General features: G+C 46.0%; 1 protein-coding gene across 13 annotated transcripts in view; it reads right to left on the bottom strand.

Annotated features, from left to right (window-relative positions):
* The window catches only part of EHBP1 (EH domain binding protein 1), a 213,493-nt gene extending 211,860 nt beyond the window's left edge, over window positions 1-1,633 (bottom strand). For all 13 annotated transcript variants that reach the window (XM_035553095.2, XM_050709408.1, XM_035553088.2 and 10 more), the window contains exons 1-2: window positions 1,386-1,633; window positions 199-619 (exon numbers count right to left, since the gene is read on the bottom strand). In XM_035553095.2, the coding sequence (XP_035408988.1) occupies window positions 199-302 (104 nt within the window). In that variant the 5' untranslated portion in view covers window positions 303-619; window positions 1,386-1,633. The remainder of the gene's footprint in view (window positions 1-198; window positions 620-1,385) is intronic.
* Between the last annotated feature and the right edge of the window lie 21,109 nt (window positions 1,634-22,742).

The following is a 22,742-nucleotide window of genomic DNA, read 5'->3' as shown; positions in this document are numbered from 1 at the left end:
CAGGTCCAAAATAAGTACTCAGCAAAGCACTCAAGAGAGACGAGCACCCCATGCAGCTGCTTCTGCGATGGGGAAGAGAAAGCGAGGGAAAGCAAGGCCAACGCACACACCAAACGGTACACAATAAGCAACATCTTCCCTATTTCAGCATCGGTAACTTGCTCCACCGTTTGTGCAGCAACACGAGCTGCTCCTTACCATTTTTTGGTGCACTCCACCATCAGCTCCTGGTAAGAGGCCACAAACTGGAACTTGGATGCGTGCTTCCCAACACGCTGCAGTCTTTTCCAAACTGAAGCCATGACGGCGAGAAATACCAGTCCTGTGACACAGTAGCAACTCTGGGAATACCAATGTAGGTTTAAGGGTGTATGTGCTCAATGCTAGCAGATTTATAGACAGATACAGTAAAAGCAATGCACAAGAAGCTTGAGGGGATGTCTACAATTCATATTCTGTCTCTCCCTTCTTCATGGGAAAAATCCCAGCGTAGCTGAATGGCTCATCACTGTCCAGGAGCAGCATGCAATAAGCGCGGATGGGTAAGAGAAAGATTGAAAGGAAGTTCTCTCATGGAATCATCATTCCTCACGCAGTGGATGATGTGGAGACTGCAGGACTGGAAGACAAAAAAGACAGGGGGAGAAAGCATCAGTTAACGTACGACACTACAGCACTGCAGGCACGTGCCATCGGGTACCCTTCAGACAGCTACCACGAACCACAAAAATATACCCCCCTCCCACCAATTAAATAAATAAATCAGAACACTGCAGCGATGTCAGGAATGCAAACCACAAGACTATTTGGAAACATATCAACGCGTCCTCTTTTTTTTTTTTTTTATCGGCACCATCGTAACTGGCAGCGAGAAAAACAGAAAAAAAAAAGGGGGGGGGGGGGGCTGAAAACCGAATCCCTCGGAAGCATCCCCGGGCAGCACGGCGGTGGTGCCGCCGGTGTGCGCCCAGCGGGAGGGCCACGGGGGGAGCCAAGTTCTTTGTCTGCGAGCTGATGACAAAAGGTGTAACAGTTGTTTTCTCCCTCACGCACGCACACACGCACACACACCCTGCTCCCATGTCTCCTCCCGAGGAGCTGCGGGCAAACAGGCGGTACAGCCGGCACGCCCGTGCCCGGCCGGGGGCACCCCGAGCCCTGCCCGCCCAGGACCCCCCCCATTTTCCCCCCCCGCACCCTCAGGGCTCGGAGACACCGATGAGGTGCGAGGGGAGGCCCCCCCCGACCCCCTCACAGCACCTCACGGCGGCCCGGCGGCACCCCCGGGGCTCCCCCTCCCCGCTCCCCTCCCAACCCCACAGCGCAGCCGCTGGGGTTTAAAAATTTAAACCCCAACGGCCGGCGGATGGGTGGGGGGCACTCACCTGGCCCCCGGTCCTCACACGGGAGGGTCTCGGGCGGCGCTGCCCGTTACCGCGGCGGCAGCGCCCCGCGGCTGTCGTCCCGCGGCCTCATGGCTGAGCCCCGGGCTCACGCCGTGCCCCGTCAGGGTCCCGTCACGGTCCCGGTGCCGTCCCGGCGGGCGCAGCCCGGCCCCGCCGCGCCTCACGCCGCCACCATCGCCCCCCTGCCGGCGCTGCGCTGAGGCGAGGCGCAGCCCGGCCCGGCTCGGCCCGCCCCCGACGCGCCATTGGTCCAGCCGCCCGCCCCCACGCGGCTCATTGGCTGCCGCCCCACGTCCATCACCGCCAGGCAGAGAGGGGCGATCCCCGCGCAACGGGGAGGGAAGGCGAAGCCCGCAAGCCCTCCTCTCCCGCCCCCACGCAGGCTTTTTTCTGATTGGTCGCAGCGCTCGGGAAGGCGGGGCTGAGTGAAAGGGAAGCGCAGTCGATAGGCGAGCGTGGCTGCCCGTCAGCGCGGGAGAGCGCGGCGATTGGCGGCGGCGCTTCCTAAAGCCGTGAGGAGCGGGCTGCCAGGGGAGGGGCGGGGCCTGAGGGCGGCGGGCTGGGGCCGGGCGGGGTCCCCCGTCAGGTGCGCCCTGGGGCAGGAGGGGCCGTTTGTGCCTCGCACAGCGGTGCTGACTTTATTCCTAAAGTTGTCTCGCGTGAACGCTAAGCACAGCTAACCCTTAGACTTGTCTGGTTTATGTCCCGGATCCCACCCAGCATCCCGGCTGGCTCCCAAATCCTTGGCCACGGCTCTGTTGTCCTCCAGCTGGACGGCTCCTGGCGCGTGCAATAAACGCGGGAGGCCCGGGGGCTGCTCGGTGACTTGTGTTCCAGGCATCATTATTTATTAACATTTTCCATTTCCTTCGTAGTTCTCGGCTTCACGTTACACCAGGGCAAAGAAGAGCGCAGCACATGGCATCTTTTTCCTTCATTGGGTGGGGATTGCAACACAGGCAATGCTCCTATTATCCCATGGGTTACCAACGGTAACCCATTACCCACGGGTTTTACAATCCGTGTCTAGCAATCCACAGCTCTGGCGATTTTGGGGAAAGCTGTGGAATCCAAAGGGTGTGAGCAATTACTCTGAAAAGGGCAAGACCCTTGGCCGTGAGGCAGGAGGAATCATAGCTCAGCTATGGAGCGTGGCTCAGGATCTGAGTCAACATCTAGAGGAATAATCACATTTTGACTTAACCCAATATTATGAGCACAATCGTGAAAACAGAAGCAAAACTAGTTGCACAAAAGTGTCCAATACTCACTTTTAAGGTGATTGAATAAACAAGTCACAGAACTCCCAGAATGGTCATCTTGATCGTGAACAAAATGATGCATTATCTTATGTACAAAGACCTCTTCTGCAAGCAGGAAAAATAGCCACATAATGAATAGGCAGATGCTTTTTTTTATTATTTAAAGATACATAATATGTATGATACAATCTACCTAAACCATATTCCAGTCAGAACTGTTGCCTTCCTCACCTAAGGAAAGCTGAGGAAGTGTATTTGTGTATATTTCTGCATGCCCTCATCGGTATCGTTCTGGAAATGGCACAGAGCAGGATGCTGAGAGCTGCTCAGGCTGTGAAGCTGGTGGGGACGACCAGGGAGTCCCCAGAGCAACCTGACCTGGTTCTTGCAAGCAGCTGGTCCCACCAAGGACACCCTTGCTATCCAAAAATACGTGCTTGTGCTCTGTGACTCCCTTTTTCTTTCCTTCCGCTGACACTGAAATATGCAGCCTCCTTCGCAATCTCCACAAAAACTCCCAGCTTCCCCCCCCCCCCCCGGGATTTTGACTCTTGCTCCCTGTTTTTGGCCTGATGTTGATAGATTGCAAGCCTCCTGGTCCAAGTAGAAAGATCATCTGTGCTCTATTTATGTTATTCCATTAAGCTTTAAAGCTATACAGCCTCTCCCTTATCCTTCAACACCTCTTCATCAGCATGACTAAGGACAGGTTGTTCACCAGTAAAAAATGACCTTTGCTAGAAATAGCTATCATTATAAATCTCAGTTTCCATGTCCTTCTGTATATGAGTCTGCAGAAATGTCACTGAGGAAATCGACTAATTGGATTATGTCAGATTTGCAAGAGCATTCAGCTTTTTGAGGCAATAGGCTGTGCACATGAGGTTACCTTCACCTGCCACATCTTAAACTTCCTTATCTTTCTAGATCCCATCAAATGTTTGATCCCATGTTAACAAGGGTAGCGGAGAATTTGCAGTAATTTGCAGTAGATCTGGGTAAAGTCCCCGATATGCCACTGACTGATGTGCAATTAAAATTCATTTCTGTTACAAGCTATGCTCACCACATTCTGTGGCAGCAGGCTAGCCTGATTGCTCTTTTCCTTTGTTTTGTCCCATCCCGACAGTAATTTAACAACAACAAAAAGTTACATGCGTGACACAAGATAAATATGTATGCAGAAAATATAAATCAGTTTTTAATTCTCCCTTCTTCCTTTTTTTTTTTATTATTTGTTGCTGGAAAAACTCCACTCAGCTGTCTTTCCACATGAGCTGATGACACCAACAGTCATTCTCTATTGGAGGGAAAAGTGGTTTGAATGTTTCCTCTGCTAGATATTGCTTTTTTAAAATTATCATTTATTTTTTATTGGGGGGTGGGGGCGAGAGGTAGGGTGTGGGCAGAATATCCCATTTTATTTATCGGACGACAGCTTGACTTTGAGACTGGCAGATGAGACAATGTGACTCCCACACCGCAGAATTAGCCAGCCCAGTTACTATCACAGCCTGTAGCAAAAGCATACAACTTCAGCAACACTCCCTGTTGCTTTTGAGGAAGCAGCACTAAGAAAGAAAACATCACAATTTGTTCTTTGCCTTACCAACAAAAGAAGCAGATCTTAGGATGTGCTGTGGTGGACCTGTTAACACTCTGGCGTGGACAGAGGCCAGCAAGCCAGCCTGGAATTTACCTCCTGTCCAGCTGACCTGTGTAGCTTTTCTCCTGCTTGGCTTCAGCCCACACTTGCTGTGTGGTGAGACCCTGCTGTGCTCTGGCCAGGCAAGTAGTGCCTCCCTTCCCAGCTCTGTGCCAGAAGGGGTGCCCAAAAGTTCATTCACTGGGCGGCAGCCCCATGTCACAGCCTCTACGAGCAGCTTTGTTGGAGCATCACAGAGGCATGGGGTGCTCCTGCCTAGCCCAAGGACCTGTAGGCAAAGCCAAGAGTCTGGCTCAAAAAGGGTGGATGGAAAACATCCTCACACGTCTTTCCTTTATCTCACCTCTCTTGCCTGGCTGAAATTCTTCCTAATCCACTCAGCGGTAAGGGGAACATTGTATTTATCTACAGACGAGGTCAAGGACAGGAGTCACATTCCTGAAATGCAGAAGCTGCAATGCAGGAGTTCAGCCCTTGGAGTCAAGACAAAAGATTGGGGTGTTGATGGTGGAGACCCACACACTACGGACAGCATTTTCCTATTCTGCAGCATAAAATCCTGTATTAGAACTGATTTCTCCAAAGAGCGTTTTCCAACATTATTTCCAGTCAATTTCCCTTTAGTTAGCTTGCAAGTGGTCTGCACAAGTCCTGTCATTCAACTTCCAATATCCTCAAGAATTCTCTCTCTCATTGTGGCCCTGGTTTCTCTCTCTTTTTTTCTTTTTTTCTTTTTTTTTAAAAAAAGCAGCCTGTACTTCATCCATAAATAACAACTTTCGATCCTTTTATCACGCTTAGTGTCTTCTGTACCTTTTCCAGTTCTTCAATACCCTTCCTGTGTGGTCTCCCTTGCCCTTCTGCAAAGTATAATTACACTCATATACAACATCCTGCAGCACTAATGAGGTTAAGAGCATCTTTCTCTCTGCCTTTTTAAAATAAATACCACATTTCTTAACAAATAATTCAACTGTTAATTTAATTCAGGCTGCCCTTCAAGAATAATGACCTCAATTCTCTAGAACCATTCACCTTTTCTTATTGTAATATTTTTTTTTGTCTTTTCTAAAGTTCTTTTTTAACTTTGAACGCAGCTTTCTTTTTTAATATATATCTTTTTAATAACCTAATTGCTTGTTACACCACCTGCCAACAACACTGTGGAGATAGCTGAAAGGGAAAGGGCCAAGCTTTAGACAAGATAAAGCCAGGGAGCAACAACTCATGGCTGGGATTTGGAAAAAGCACTTCAGGTGGGTATGGGAGCAGGAGTGAGAAAGCGAGGCTTTCTCCACAAAAACAGAATAAGAACAGAAAGACTCTTTTCCAAGAGCATTGGCAGAAAATGTGAGATGGAGAAAGTTTAGAGGGAGACTTGCTTCCTAGCTCCCAAACACACACTCGTGTTCCGTATGATGCTGGATCTGTCAAATCTCAGAGCAGCCAGGTGTAGATAGAGGTTCCTGCAGACATCTGAAGAAATTGCAAATCTAAAGGTGGGAAGGTCACGCAGCAATGGTTGTACAGCCCATCCTGGTTTTTTTGTTTGTTTCCTCTTAAACTGAGATCCTGCCTATTAGAAAATGCCTAGCTAGACATGCAATCCAAATATTATACTGGAAAATTTTAAAACCTTTTAATGGTATTTCTGTAACTGCGTAAATGCCAGAGAAATCATAAAAATGTAATACAGCTGTCTCCAAAGATTATGCAGGAAATTCCTCTTTGTCCAAATACAATATCATATGTCGTCTTTAAAGAGAACGGCTAGTTAACTTTGGATCTATACCATCAGTCATCCACACAGCCTGTTAGGAACAGAGGTATGCTTCCTTGGAGTAGAGACTTTAACAGTGCACAGACCAGGGCAGATCACATCTGAGGCCTTCTCAGAAGCTGGTCTAGAAGAAATTACCTTGCAGATGTCATAAGACAATCTGTTATGCAAACCTGAGCTCCTAGGAGACTAAGGAAACTTGTAAAACCAGAATCCCAAACATCATACAATAGGATATTAGCGCCTGATGAGGAGAGTCTTGAAGCAGAATGGGATCATGTCTGCGTGGTGGAGCCTTAGTCCTGCAGGAGGTTTATGGCTCGCAAAGTTACACATCATGAAAATGAGCCCCATGGACCTATTCGTGGGTGCAGAGACATCCAAGCAGACAAGTGTTTCCAGGCTTTGGTCATGGTGTTGGAGGTGAGACTGCATGGAAGATGACCTGTTTCGAAAGGACAAGCAATCAACTGTGTGGTAAAATTGACTGCAAAGTTGCCTGCTCCAGCTTTTGAAACCTCAGCAGTCACCCTGTTTAGTTAAGTATCTGTAGTTAATCTGGAAATGAAACAAATATAATCACACCCGAACTACGTAATTCCAGACTCAGAAACTGCTTTAACATGTGCAGATCAGCCCACATGTATTTAAATAGTATCGCAAGTTACTTTTAACGGAATGTTTTACTCTGTCATCATTGCGTTGCTCACCTTTTTTCACCCACTGTCTTGGGGAAAGGGACATTCATATTTTTCTCTAACTAGTTTTAGAAATGTTATTGCCACATGCCTAGGACGAGTGAATGCTTTGCAAGCTCTATAGAGCTACAATAAAAATAAATAAAAAAAAGAAAGATCCCTACTGCATCTAGGTAGCACAGTGGTCCACCTTGAATCACTAATTTTAAAACGAAACCTCTGGGGGCATAAATGGGTTTATCTCTGTTATCTCTGGAGAAAACAGGACTCCAAAAGCCCAGTTACAAGAGTCCCAGCCCAGAGCAAGTGCTGGGAGCCATCTGATCTGATGACTGCACTGAGATGCAACTTAATCAGTCAGCACAGATGTACCTTCCTTTCATCTCTAACCAGAGCTCTGGAGCTCAGCAAAGGACCTGCACAACAACAGCAAAAGGCTGCTGAAGGCATTTCAGCCTCTTTCTTCCTTGCAAAAGTTCCCATATCCACCAAGGTAGCAAAATCTGTTTTGGGAAATAACATATATCAGGTGTTGTGGCAAAGCACAGGAGAAGTGACAGTTCAACGATGTTGAAAAGAAAACTATCAGAGATTAGTTTTTCTGACAGTCTGTCTTTATGCTCTCTGCTGCAGAAGAACAAGAGTCCTTTCACATACAATTAATTTACCTACAGCGTGAATCAGCCTCTGTCAGTAAGTAAGGGCTGTAAGTGTCGCCATTTCAGAGCAATGGGTGTCACTGCTGCCTGGCATCTGCCCTCTGCACACCCCAGAAGGACAGCATCATCCGGCCACTTCTGCTGCAAGTCCTGCTTGTCTTATACTGGAGCATTGCATTTTGGGGATATAACATTCAGAACGTTTCCTGCACTAAAATTTTTGCCCAAGCAGGCAGTTCACACAACCAAGTGGGGAACTGCCAGCCACGGAAACCTCAGATACAGGTTATGAAGATTGAAAGAGGCAAGGGAGCAAACACTGCCTGTTATCACGAGAGGCAATCCCAACTCCTCCCTCACAGCACCTCACAGGTGATGTAGCCTGCATTGCCAGCTGCCCAGCACTATCTCTCTCTACACAAGCACAAAGCTTGACCACTTCTATTCTGTTTTTCCTTTGAATGCTGTAGCGTTGCAGCTTGTGCAGAAACATTAATCCCTAACACAGGCACAGTTACACTACAGCTGCTCTCCCAAGAGTCTCTTCAGGTAGCAGATGCGTATCATTCACTCACCACCCACTCTTCTTCCAAACCTAAGACACCCAACACCTCAAAGCTGAGATACAAAGTAATGCCTGGAAGTCTCAGGTCTGTTTCTGATACTGGTAAGATGTCCAGCACAAATGACAGTTTTGCCTCTGGCCTGGCTGTTCTTCTGCACGCCACTCTCACAACCCAGAGGTGGTGGCAACCCAACTAAACTGGTGAGCTGTGGCTTTACTGGGAGTATGCAGAACCCAGCTCCTGCTGAATTAGTGGCAAGAGTTCTTTGGATCTGGTCTGGTACAGCTGAGGGGAGATGGAGTTGCAGAAAGAGGCCACCTCAGTTCTTGTAGTCTGTGGGAGGACTTGGTGGTGCCATCCAGGCACGCTAATGACAGGTGTGGAGAAGCAGTTTGATAAAAGGTTTGCAAGTTGCATCCATTCCCAGCTCTGCCAAAGGTTAGCTTTTGCAATCTCTTAGTTATCTCTGCAATGAAAGGATAATGATGCTTACCTACCTACCTTTAAAGTAGGATTAAAATACTCAGGCACTCTGTGGTGGACCAAGATATGCTACAAACAGTCAACAGGAAAAGTAAGACTTGCACTCTGGGTTTTGTGATTCCTAAGGCACCTCCCATCCCAGTAGACTATTTTTAATTATTTATTTATTTTGGTGAAAGGAATAATTACTAAAGAAATTCTTCTGTGCATTCGTATATGATCTTTTTGTAAACATACCCAAGACATGAGTGGATTTTCTCAGGACAGCAAAGAACAGCTCTACCCTCATGGGATTTTCTTTTGCCAGCCTTCTAGTTGACAAGGCAAACTGCAAAGGTGATAGGACTGTGCAACTCAAAGTTATGTGCTCCTATTGCTCGTTCAAAGCACTGCCAAAACTACTGATTTCCCCTACCATCAATCTTAGAAGAGCTGAACTGGTTTAGCAAATCTTCCCACCCCAAAGATCAACCTGAAACAGTCAGAAAAGCAGGCACGAAGAGTTTGGCTAAACTATAAGGAACCAAACAAGGAGGCTGTGGCATCTGGCAAGCTTACTAACCATAGACACACTTCAGCTTGCTGGACCCACTATATCAGATAGCATTGACCTCACTGTTTACTGCAAAATCATGATGTGTTCCTCGGTGCATGGCACCATCACCTCGGTGAAATTAAAATAAAACCCACAGAAAGGGTTTATGTAACACCAAGACTAGAAGATCTCTAATGTAGTTTTCTTATTGGAGCAAGAGCCAAGAACAGCTTAAATTCATTAGCTAATGGCCTGTGACAATGAAGGACAAAGGCAGTTATTAAGCACGTCTCCCAACTGATTGTTTCTATGTGAAGAAAATGCAACAAATTGTTCTCCCATATTAATGTACCATAAAGGATTAATATCATATCAAGAAAAACCTATCCCTTTTAAAATGCAGACTAATGCCAGATAAATTTGATTTTTATAGACGTAAACTTGGTAGAAAAATCAAGATTTTATTAGAGCCATGGACAATCACATTACATTTTGTACGATATGAGGACTTCGCTATTGAATCAGGAAATTGATCTCAGGAAATTTTTTCTTCTGAAGACTTATCAATTCCCTGAGCATCTCTCATTGCATCTCAAACACTTATCCTTGGATATAATAGCCAGAGGCATTATACCTTAATAGCTGTTTTTATTTATAGATAAGTCAGAAAAAAATATGCGATATGGAGTCTCGAAGGTTAGTGAAAGCCTCCTACCTCTCTCAGTACTAGCTGTTGATACACTTCTTTCTTCACATATTTAAAAACTGAAAGAAAAAGGAAATCAGTGTAGCTATGCATCTGAAATGATAAAAACTGTTATTTCATTTCTGTGTCATTAACAAAGCTTCACTTTCCATGAAGCTTAGATTAGGAAAATCAAAATTTTGTAAGACCTTGAGACTCATAGCAAGCATAAAAGTCCATAGGAGAATTAAACCAGATTTATGGTTAAATAGCTTGAATGCTATGGGTCTGTTTCCAACATGAATAAAACAATACCCTAACATGGAAAGGGAAAATCAATTTCCCAGTTTAGGCAAAGCATATGATACACAACTCTCCTTGTAATTTTTTAAGGCTGACAGGTAAAGCATTAAGGAGATACGTGTCACCCAAATCTGCCAAGAGCTGTAAACTCAGATTAAGCAGGACCCATCTGGATCCACTATGGCTTCAGGGCCCTATCCTGTACATATGCATGAGTGGCTGGTGGCTCTGAAGCACTACTAAGCCTCCCAGAGGCTGCTAACACCAGCTCCACATCAGAAAGGAGGGCCAGGCTATCATGCAGTCCCCTATCACGCAGTGAGGAGAGACACCTGCTGAGATGCCCAGCTGCCATTGCTGAAGAGCAGACATGGCTGTCTCTTATTTTCAATATCGATTTGAGGTTTTCTGAAGCCTAACGTGCTTCATTACCACTTGTCTCTTGCCAGCAAGGCGCTTGGCAACTGCTTTTAGCAGAGACTTCTCCCAGCATCCAAGCACACGACTTGCAACTCTTTATAACATCACACAAGGTTATAAAGGAGACCAAAAGTCCTGGTTTTATGCACAGTATTATATGAAATCACACATTCTGGGAAGCATCCACCCATTGTTTTTGGAGAACATGTGTGATTACTCAGAAACCTCCCTGGAGCTGCAACCCATCCTCCTTCTCCTTTGTATTTACTCCCAGTTGTCACTCATAGGCATTCAGGCCTTCCTCTTACTCTGGTGGTAACAGGTCATTCGTGCAGGGCTCAGCAAAACCCCAAACTTGTCCTCTAGTGACATGTGCTGGCCAAAACACCTCCTTCAGCAAGCACTCTGTAATCCAGGCCTCATCCATCCTGAAACAAAAACAGTTTGGGATGAGTTTTGGTGTCCCAGCATGGCACAGGCATGCAATTACAGCTTGTCCCCAGGGCTTTGATGGGTGTCCCCCACTCCACAAAACAGCCTTTGTACATTTTCTCTTTGCAGCTGACCTTTGCAACATAAACCACTGAGAGTAATAAAATGAGTAACATGGACTACGTATATGGAGTGGTACACATTATGAAATTCAGTGTAATTTTTTTTTTTAGAAGTCATAAAAACATTATCTAATTCCCAGTAACCCTCCCCCCAGAGACTCCAGAATATGCTTATACACCTAGTGTCAAAATCAAAAAAAAGCCTGATTTTACACTATTTGCATTGTGGTGAGGTAGCTATTACATGACACTTCATAAATACAGTGACTCAGAAATAATTAGTATGCTGAATAACAAGCTTTCCACTACAATACAGCGCTGTACATTTTAAATCACCGATTTTCAGGAAGCACTTACACAGCCTAGCTTAAACACTACAAATAAAAGAGAATTCTGGGGGGAAAAAAAACGCTGCTGTTGGGTTTTGTTCTGCTTTCTTTCCCTTTAAAGGGAGGTATATTGATAGTAACAACCCCGTGGCCCCAGGGACAAGCGGCAGGAGATGCACCTTTCCCAGGTGGCAGGGACAAAAGAGGCAGCACATCTCACCATTACGACACAAGGGAGATGTTCCAAGACAGCATCGCGTTCGCGAGATTAAAATTAACTCAAACACTGAACAAAATCTTTCTTTGAAGGAATGAGATGATTTAAAACTGCTTGTAATTAAGGGAGAAACAGCATTGCATACAGCTCTGCTCCAGCCAAGGAGTACTCCAGATTTTCAATGCTCGGCTTATAGTACTTTTTTTTTTTTTGTAAAAACACACAGTGAATTGTATTGCCTTTTTTGGATGTTAATATGCAACCAACTACAAATTGTGAGTTGCAGCACTGGATAATTTCCCTTCAAGAATGCCAAGCAGGTTCTGTGCTGGATCAGCCCATGTGACAGCACAGCAACTCACAGCGTCTCGGACATTTTTCAGAAACAATTTGTACACAGCAGCTTAGCAGGGAAGCCAGAGCAAACCCCATCTCAGGGCCAGCCTGTGATGCTGAGTTTTAACCTGCTGAATGTTCTTCCTGAAAATAAAGAAAATTTCATATTTAGCTCAAACTCTCAGGAGCAGAGAGTCAGATTAAAAATAAGAAATAGCAGTATCATTCACCCATGAAATGCATCAGAGATACTTGCCTCAGTTTCTTCTCCTGCTCTTTGCTGTTGTGCTGGCACCAGATTGAGGGCTCCCCTTCTTGCTGCTCATCCAAGGAGAATTACAAATTTTAAATGCAAGGCTAAAAAAAAACATAAAAAGGCATTTAGTTTCAGAGTTCACGTAGATACGATACACGCCACGCAGCAGCGCTGTCTCTAGGGCTGTGTCGCATGAGACAATAACATACCTGAAACAGCACTCAGCTGCAGGGGTTTTCATTGCACAAATGTGGCTTCTTCCCTGTTATTTTTCCTGCAAGGAAGTATTTGCAAAAGAACTACCCTCGCTCTGAGCAGAAATATAGTTATCAGTAATTGCTGACATGAACCTATGGAAACCTTAATGACACTAGCCGGGCCAAAATGAAGCTTAAAGTAGGCAGCTGTGCCTCCACCAAGCCAAAGCAACAAGTGCCACACCCAAATTTTGACTAACGAGGGTATTGAACCTGAAAAAACACTACCCAAAGAAGCAACTATGGATGAGGATGTGCACAAAACACCAATGTTTATGTATGCTTTGCACCTCTTTTTTGTAAAAATCCCCTTTGCTCTTCAGAAAAATACTTATCTACACAGAGCCAAGACCAGGCTGGTTTTTTCTTTGTTTGTTTTAAAACCTTAATCAGAGGACTCTGCTTTGGTGAATGTCATAATTTGGTTTTGGCAATCCATCACATAGGAACCCTACACAGTAACACCAGCTCAGACATAAAACATCAAGCTGAGGCCATAGCTGGGATATCCAATTGCCTTTGCCCAGGTACTACAGTCAGTATGTCATCCTTCATAGAGAGTTTCAAAGCAGCCTCCAATATTTGCAGGTTGTAGAGCACAATCTGTGTGCTGGAGCATCAAGAGATTTTAGGACACTCCGGTGACCTTGCTTCAGCACTGCCTGATGCTTTCAACTGCAGAAATTTCCCTTTCCTCTCAACACCTACATATCACCTTTCAGTTAACAGCTATTAAAAAGAACTTCCAAAAGCGTCTGCAGTTTGTCACAGTCTACAGTTGATGATAAATTCATTAAAGATCAAATATCTAAATTATCTCTTATTCCTTTTTTTTTTTGTCTTCTGTTTCATTTCATCCTTCACTCCCTCCATCATTCATCAGAGGTCCGAGCTGGTGTAAGTGAAATACTGAATGTGCAACAGCATGATCCATCTAGGAAACCTAACCCAGAAGCAACGATTTTCTTACGCCTTCTACTTTCTCAGGGCCCAAGGGTTTTCATGGGAGCTTGCTAAAGGACCATTTTGATTCGCCTGTTTGTGTAAAAATAATCCATGTTTCCTTGACATGTTGAGAATACAACATACCAGCAATAACTTGCATAGTTCTGAAGGTCTTTCTGCTTGTGAAAGACCAGCACGCTACTGGCTTTATCAAGAGGTCTAAAACTTGCTTGTGGAACTCAAAAAAGGCCTTTCCAATGACTGATGCAGTAAATCTGCAGGGCTAACTCGTTAAATTAGCAGAACTGTTAAGTCTCACCAGGAGTAATTGCTGTCTTATGCAAAAGATGAAATATGCTCATCCGGAAAAGGAAATTTCACATCTCTTAGCTGGTAATGAAATAACAGGCCATCACAAACTCCTTCCAGACTATTCTTATTTGGACATGCTCCGCATCCTTTTCCAAGCCAGCATTTTCTGGCCAATATAACCCCCTGGGAGATCCTCTCTCTTCTTACATCTCCTCATTTCCAGCTCCAGCCTTGCTTGGGTAGCTAAGCAGAAGCCAGCTGAGAGTAACAGCATTACCCTCATAATATGTACTAGAGAAAAGTGTTCCAGAGTTGTGGTCTGAAGGATTACCATGTCCATAGGGCTGAAATGGTTTCACGTAGCTCTGTTTTGTTTGTAGCTTCTGTAGATCACAGAGTCATGACACTTAAAGCTACAGAGGAGAGGTCTCAAGTTTTGTAATATTTCCCTTGCTACTGCCATTGCAAAGAGCCTGCTTACTGTTGCAGGAAAAGGCTAGGAGAGTTGGTGATATTGGGATATTTCTAATAGGAAACCAATCTTGTAGGCAGTCTCCTGCAATTATGTTAAAAGTGAATACCAGAAAATACTATGTTTTGGAGAAACTTGTCAAAATCCCAAGATCACAGGTGCCACATGGTCACTTGTACTTACACGCATCCTTTGTGACAAAGGAACAACAGTACTTGGTAAAAGCACGTGCAGATGGAGTGGATGCAACCGGTGGCATCCGAGTGCTGAACAACGACCTGACTCTCACTGGGGATGCTTTCTGCTCTGCACCCTCTGGGAGGACGCCTACAGGGCAGGCTCCCTGTACTGAGGCCAGCACTGACATCTGACCTGCAGCTGACTGAGAAACACGCGTCTCTGGGGAAGGCACTGGGTCTGCAGTTAGTCGAGAACAATGAGTTGTCCCAATGAGGGAATAGTTTGCAGGCTCCTTCATTCACCACACACAGACTGGGTGGAAGCTGTCAAAGCTGGGTACATCTTCCTCAAGCAGTCCTACTTGTGGTCTCCCAGGGAGGTGACAAAATGAGGGACCACATCCTCAGCTGGCATCCACCAGGCCACCTTTCCCCAAATGTCTTCTTCTCCCAGCTCAACCCATGAAATGAGAAAAGCCCTCAATCACTGTTTTTATGGATGTCAGATTAATCTTCCATTCCTGTGGCCAACAACCAGCCCAGCAATTGCAACCAAACACCTGCCTGGGGCGACAGCAAAGTCTTATCCTAGCAGAGCTGACAGCCCCCGCGGGACAGCTATGGTTCTCCAGGAGGAACCCCTGAGCAGAGAGACAGGCTTTCATAAGCCACTGATGGAAACCTTACCCTACGGACTGGCAGCAGGGCTGGCGTGCAGAGCCTGGGCACGGAGTTTGTCCTGGGGTCGTCTTGAGAAGGAACGGGGCACGGCTCCCTCATGGAAATCATTCATTTCTAAAAATCCCAGAGCTAGCAAGGAGCATTGGGGAATGCTATCATCACACACACATCCTCAAAACTCTCACAAACCGTGACAGTTACTGCTGGACACTGTTGGGTTTACTGGCCTGGATGGAGTTTGACACAAACACCAGTCGCTGGATCTCCACAGCAGGATATAGGATGACTGCCAGCTGCTCTGATTTGCAGCTCAACCTCAGCCTGGCCCTTGGAGCTTTAGTCTACAAAACACCTTAGGGCCAGCTGCACCCAGTTGTATGGGAAGAACGAGCACCCCATAGCTGCTCCGGTGCCAGATGTGGCTGTGCTCCTCAAAGCCAGCCTTGCTCTCTGGCTACATTTGACATCTCCCCAGCCATGCATAAGCTCAAACCCTACACAGATGCAAGGACTGGGTGAATTCTCCCTCCTTACTCTGCAGCAGCTCCTGCAACTCTCCCACCTCCACTGCATGGAGAGCTGAGTATCAGAGCATCTGCAGAGCAGCAATTTCCCAGCCAGCTCCTGCCTCTATTATCCCTTGCTGACTGCCAGGAGTTGCATGGGACCCAGATGCTCAGACCCATGCCTGAGCTCTCCTCCACGGCAGAAGTCTGCACCAGTGTTGCTGCCCAGACACCTCCATGGGCAAAGAGACAGGGGTGGCATTTGCAGTTACACCTACTTATATCTTTGTGCTGTGTGAAAAACTAGCCCTCCTTGCTCATCTAGTTTTTGGCTAAAAAGGTCTTGTATTCAATTACATCCTAAGGCACATCTGGTTTTAGCAGTACAGACTGGATACTTGAGAAATCACAGAGAGAAGGTGTTTGGGTTCAGAATGCTCTTGTGATAAAAAAAAGTATGGAAAGTCCTCAAGTGTTTGTTTAGAGAAAGTAATTTCCATTTAAATGCTGGCAAAATTTCAACAATTTGATTTTAACTCTGAAGTGTTGAAAATACCCTCAGATAATTTCTGTAGCATTCTAGACCCCAAAAGTGACTGCAGAAAGCAAGACACCTAAGAAAAGTTAACTGCTGAGCTGAAACTCGTTTCCTGTTTCCTAGGAAAACAAAAAAGGGCCCAATACTCTTAAGCTTTTCTGAGAAAGATCTTCTCACAAGCAGTTTAAACAAGACCAGTGTGATTTGCCTTTTTTACCCCCCAAACAAGACAGAGCTTGCCCCTTGAGAAAGCCTCTAAGGGTTTCACATGACATACTGGTCCATATCCTTTACTGGACTTTGGTACAGAGTATACTGCTGTAAGTACTGTTTGGATTAAAGATGAGAATGATCTAAAATGCATTTCCAATGGAATTTACAATCAAATATGATTAAAAAGATACTTAAAATCAATTATACCGTATTTGTGCTCTGAATTTCATCACAGCAGTGGTCCAGCCATCATATTAGGATTTAGTCTTGCCATCAGGAATTAGGTGAGACTTATGCACCAATGCAGATTTTTCTGTTTCATCACCGCCTCTGACTTCACCTCACCTAACAGAATCCTGAAATATGTGCAAAATCAGAAAGCTTTGCTAGTTTGGGGTCAAAGTTTGACCCAATTTCCAGTAAAAACAACCTATCAGTCCAAATTCTCTCAAATTCAGGTCTAGGTTTACTGAATCTTCAGTTCATTGAACTTGGCTCCAATATGTAGAGCTCATTCTTCAAAGAAACCAAGTGAAATTAGGTCTTTAGCTCACCTCAGAAGAGTTAGCAACCCCCAGCTATACAGGTCTCAGCAGATTTCCTTTGCAGAGATTTTGCTAGCAGCACCACTTGTAACACGATTTGCCTCCATCTAGCAAGACGAGATGTTGCAACTAGCTGCAACCACTGCTGTTGCTTCATATTGGTTTCAGGGGAGCACATTACTTAATACGGTTTGCTAAAAAAGCTGGTTTCCATTTAAAAATTAGAAAAAAAAGTGTCTCCGAGCAGGCTTTTGAATGCTCTCCTTCGTTAACTAACACAAGTAACAGGCCTGAATATGACAACGAGCTTCACATCACCAGTGTGCCTCAGAGGGAGGAAGTTAGTAAAGAAAAGCAGCTCGTGACACATCAGCTCAACCAGCAATCAGTGTGAGCGCACCCGACAGAGTACAACCTGCTGTCGGGTTGGTTTAGGCAAAGAAGGAAAATATGAAGCTGACAAATATTAATAGTGTTCCTCTCTGCCAGGACTTCCCTCCCCTTGCAATCACCCAGCTTTATCGGACCTTTGTGCTCACAGAGCACTGGGACAGGATGTGTTTCTCCACTAGCAAAAAAAGAAGAATGGCAATTTGGCTTTTGCTAAAGCCGATGGTGTTCTGGGAGGAAAGGGTATCCCAGCACACCGCTAGCACAGCTACTGCAAACTTAAAATATCTGTCTGAAAAGGACAGAGGCTGCCCAAATCCCCTGCAATGCTGGTAGCAGCCATTTTGACGTGGCACGAGGATACTGCCTGGCCAAACCAGCAGCTCTACTCCAGGCACACACGGCCAGGCACAGCCTGAGAGTGGCCCAAGTGCAGATTTTGTACAAACTGCAGCTGGGAAGCTCTCCCAGGTAACACAGCAGATCAGGATTTCCACCACGGTCTGAACAACGCTATCGTGGAGGCTCTGCCCACGCCTGTCCTGGACACAGCAGAGAGACCTCCTCCTGCTGAGGAGGCAGCTTGGACACGGTGTCCAACAGGCATTCAATGCAGCACAAACCCCAGCACGAATAGGCACGTTTTTGCAGAATTAAAACAAAACCCATTGTGGGTATGAACCAGAGCATTTCCTGGCTGTGCCCGAGGTTGCAGGAGGTGGGTGTCGTGGGTACCCCAAGTATTAACCAGAATTTCTCTGCTGAGGTTTACCAGACTCATGGCCACAGCTCAAGCTCTGTACTGTAGCCTTGTGTTTGAGGGGGAAAATGGGGATACTCACTTTAGCATAACTACCAGTGAAAAACTTTAGCCCTCTCCTATAATCAAAGCTGAAAAGCCTCCAGGAAAGCCAACTTCAGTACAACTTTCCTATCTCAAGCATCTCTACAATCTTCACAGTAACAGCCAATTTCTTTACGTGACCAGCAATTGCTTGATGCTTACCCTGAGAAATCATTGAGAAACCTTACTTCACAGAAGAGAGTTCATCCTTTGAAAAATAAGGCCATTTTAGGTATTGACAGAGGGAAAACAAGAACTGATACCCAAAAAATCCTTCCTTAGATTTACAAAATGCAGTCATTAACACATTTATATTTTAATCTCGTTCTAGCATTCTCCAGATTTAACATCTATCCCAACTTTCCATTCCCCGCAGTAGCTTTGGGTTTTATCTCAATCTTGGCATTATTAACCCACAGACACTCGCTCTCCATCAGCATTTCTATTTGGAAGCAGATAAGAAATTAAAGCTAAGTTAGTTTATTGTTGAATCATTTTATATAACAGACTCAGCACATTAATCCTGATGTATGTGGTCTGGGGAGGCGAGCAGAGGGGGCTGTTATGTTGTTTTGGGGAGTTTTTCTACTCTGTGCCTAGCACATGTGGTAAGGCAACAGCAATAAATCAGAACAAAGGAAATAAAATACCGAGACTTTAGGGAACATGTGTTTTAGAAGGAAAACTTGGCGCACCACTAAAAGCAATATTGCCATATAACGGATGTTTAGAATACAGATGTAAAAGAGACAGGCAAATTTATATAAATAACAGCGACTTACAGGTCTGTGCAGCTTTCAAACACTGCAAGCCCATCCGTACTCCTCGGTCTTCCTGGACCTGGTCAGATAGACCTCAAGCTCCAACAGAGCAGCACACCTCGTCTCCAAGCCGTGCTGTGACACATCAGGCTGCAGACAAAGGATTAAAGAGTTAGAACCAACCCAGGCAATCAACATCTTGCTTTCAAGGACCAAAACTCTCCAGCTGCTTTTGATGGCCCCACTGCAAACCAATGTCAACTTGAGACATGCAGCTGGAGGAGTAATGTGTCTTCCCTAGGACCTGTACATCCCTCCTGCTGCAGTGGTATGGCAGTGGTTTCATGCAGCAAGAGAGGACTCTGCTGAGGCTCCCTTCCCAACCTTGGGCAGGCAGAAGTGCTCAACAGAAGCACTAATTACTTTGGAGCAGATTTTCCAAGATATTTAGGAGGCTAGGCAGGAAGGTGGGGTTTTTCAGGGCCTCCAGGTGGCTCAGATCCAATCCCCGAGATAGACTTTTTCCTCCCCTCTCCCTGCAACCTACTGAGGAACTTGTGAAGGGCCACTAAGTACCTTCCTGCACCTTCAGGCACCTCAGTACCTCTGCAAAGGCTTTGAGGTTTCATATCACAACCCCTCCTCTTGTGGGCTGCCCCTGGGACTCCTAGCCAAGCCTGTGGCCACGGGCCAGCATCAGGCAGACCAGGGCTAAGGGCAGGAAAGCAACCCCAGAAGCTGGCAGAATAAGAGAAATCCCAAGAGGATGAAAGGGCTCCTGCTTGTCTGCCCCATGCCTGTTAACATTTTAGGGTAAATGGTCTCTATTTCATTTAATGCAATAGCTTTGCCACCAGTCCTCTGGTCAAGTAGTGTAATGTTAAATACATCCTGCGCACACTTTGCTTGTGAGGTAGGGTTTGCGTTTCCAAATTTGCCCCTTGCTTTATCAATTCCAAGCTTAAATAAAAATGAAGCCCAGATGCTGAGAACTGAGATGGGGGCTGTGAAAAGAGACAGAGGGGGAAGACACCGTAAAGGTAAATTAGGGAAGCACGGTGTGGGGGTGATCGATGAGCTCAGACCTGTGATGAGTCCTTCCTATAAGCAGCAGATAGGGAAGCAGAGCCAGCAGAGGGAATGACCAGAAGCGAGGAAAGTGGAGCCACATCTCCCAGCATCAGCAGCTCCCCAGCTGGATGCTGGTGGGAACAAGGAGTGCAGGATTAGCACCTAAGCAGGGCTTTGATCAGGATGCACAGCAGGATGCATGAGAAGGTTAGGGAACAGCACACAACCTGCAGGAATGTGGGAGAGAAAAGGGAGAAATAACGCAATTCTATTTGCTATAGGCTAGTGGTGAACCAGCAAAACCCCAGCAAAAGGAACGAGGTGCAGCCAGATGGTACCCCTCTGCAGGAGAGGAGGAAAATCATCTCAGCGAGCACTTCTTTCCACTCACCACCATGGAAAGCCAGCCAGGGGACACCAGGAGCATGCACAGGGCCGGCTGCTCAAAGCTGAGGAGCATCATCACTGCCAGGTCATCAAATTAAAACAGGACAAACCAGAACAAGAGCCTGCAGACAGCATCACTCTGAAATCATACCATCCGTGGGGCTGGGCAGTCCTCCATGGTCCTGGAAGTCCCCAGCGCCAAGCAGAGCCTGGTCCCTCTCTGAGCACATCGGGTGGCAACCAGGCAGCAGCCCTGAGCTGCTGGAAACCCTGCCAGCATGGCAAGGAGCTTCTCCATATGAGCAGTCCTCAGACCAAGTTGGTATTTTACAAAGTGTGGCCATTTATCACCCAGTTTTGGAAGGGTGCATCAACGAAGCCATTCGTATCCTGCAGCAATCAGCTCTGGAGCAGACAGGACAGACCCTCTCTCCTGGGAGACACCTGGGAAATGCACTGATTCTGGCTCCATTGGGTCACACGAGCACAAGTAACCCAAGCAACCTCAAAGGCAGCTTCCCCACACAGACAACCTCTCTAAGTCTCAGTAAGTGAAAACCAAAAGAGATTGGTTTGGGCTAGAAAGAGAGGACCTTGGGCAGGTTACATGACTAATGACAAGGAAAAACACAAAGCAATTTGGAGCAGCTGTCCTGCAGCATTGAATAGGATCCCAGCATTGCTGGTTTCAAAGGATAAACATGCGAATGAGGCCTCCAAAATCCTGTTGCTAGTTAAAAAAAATAAAAAAAATCCAAGCAAACAAAGAACTCAATGAATTTGGGGTTCTTTATTCATTGCTTTCCAGTTACTGAGCCTGTGGAGTATATTCAGGTCATGTTTTCAATCTTTCCTCCATCGTTACAAAAGATGGAAGTATGCTTTATAATGTTACACTGTAATGAAAACCGAAATTTCCTCCCTGTTCTCTGTTTCAGGATCCACACCTCTGAGGAAAGCTCAGAGCATTGTCAATTTGCGAGAAAACAGAGCAGGCAGAATTGGAATTCCAGAGGTGGATGATCAGGGGTGAGCTCGGTGCAGACGTTTTATAAATCAGCCAAGGCTGAATTACTGTTAAAAGAAGAAATCAGTTTTAAACAAAGAAAAAAATAAGAGCTGTAACAAGCCAACCCAGTCAGAGTCTTTACAGAAAAAGGCTGGGTCACTCGAACACAGAGCTTTGGCTGCTGCTGCTGACCAGAGCCCTGCTGTGGGAGCAGCCAGGACCACCCTGCCCTTGGGATGCTGACAGTGGGATAGCCGCAATCCCGCCCAAGAAGTACCCAAACACACGAAAGTCACAGCAAATTCCCCTCCTCCTGCCACGGCACCCAGGGTCCTGCACCACAGCTGACAAACGGGGTCAGGGTAATCTCCAGCAACCCAGCTAAGCTGGCTTTCTGCTTGCTCTGCATTTTCAGCAGCAATGCAGAGCAGATGCAATGGGGGTCAGGATCTGGCCCCCCACATGCATAGTTTTAAAGATTATCATTCAGCAGAAGCTATTGTGAGGAGGAAAAAATGCTGAGCCCAGAGCCCAAGTTATTTCTCTGACCTTGAATGCTTTAAAACATAATATTTTATTTGGCCGGTTATGGAAAACATGTGGCAAAGCCTTCATTTTTTGGAAGGTTTGTCCTGCAACACAAAAGGAAGGAAAATAATTGAACTTTTATTCCGCCTCTCCCTGCTATGCACATCCCTGCACCCACACAAGCTGCTCTGACTTGAATTTTAAGTTCTGAATACATTTGATAACTGTATTTGCTCAGCAGAAATACCAACAAGGTCTCAATCAAAAACTAACACCCTGATCTGGGGGGTGGGGGCAAACAGGAAAGTGCCCCCACGCAAAGTTCACACTCCAAGTGAAATGGAAAGGTTCAAAATGAGCACTTATAAAAAGATGAAAAGGAAGAAGTTGAGGAAAAACTTCAACAGGACAAAACATTCACCCCATTCCTACTATAGTTAGCAGCTGCAGATTTTTTTCAGTGATAAACAGTTACAATCTCTTACCTGAATACAACACTGAAAGACCAATTTGCAGCACCATTTTTTGGGGAAGAGGGTTGTTTTCAGAGTTCCAGTTCCAAATTTGACCTAAATTCAGCCTTCAGACAAAGCCTTTCCCTGTTTAAAAACAAAAAGGGAGCGGGAGAGAAGGAGGAGGTCAGGACTAATTCATTTACCTCTCCAAACCCCTGCACATGCCAATGACCTCCAGCAACAGCACCTGCAGGAGAGCTAGAGGGTGAGGAACATTATTTCAGACAGGAGGAGCACTGCAAGAGGGTTGCCTGGAAACTTGTTTGCTGTTTTCCCCATCCTTCCAGCTGTTACTGCCGCATCCCACTCCCTCCTAAAACTTTCCAACAGACACTCCATAAAACAAAGGGAACTTCTACAAGTAAAGTTAGAAGGGCTTCAAGCCCCCCTCCAGCAGAATGACTGCGAGCCTGCTGCAGTGACAGGGACACAAA

Source organism: Cygnus atratus, chromosome 3 (assembly GCF_013377495.2).
Source record: "Cygnus atratus isolate AKBS03 ecotype Queensland, Australia chromosome 3, CAtr_DNAZoo_HiC_assembly, whole genome shotgun sequence".
Classification (NCBI taxonomy): domain Eukaryota; kingdom Metazoa; phylum Chordata; class Aves; order Anseriformes; family Anatidae; genus Cygnus; species Cygnus atratus.
This window is presented reverse-complemented; position numbering and strand designations above follow the sequence as displayed.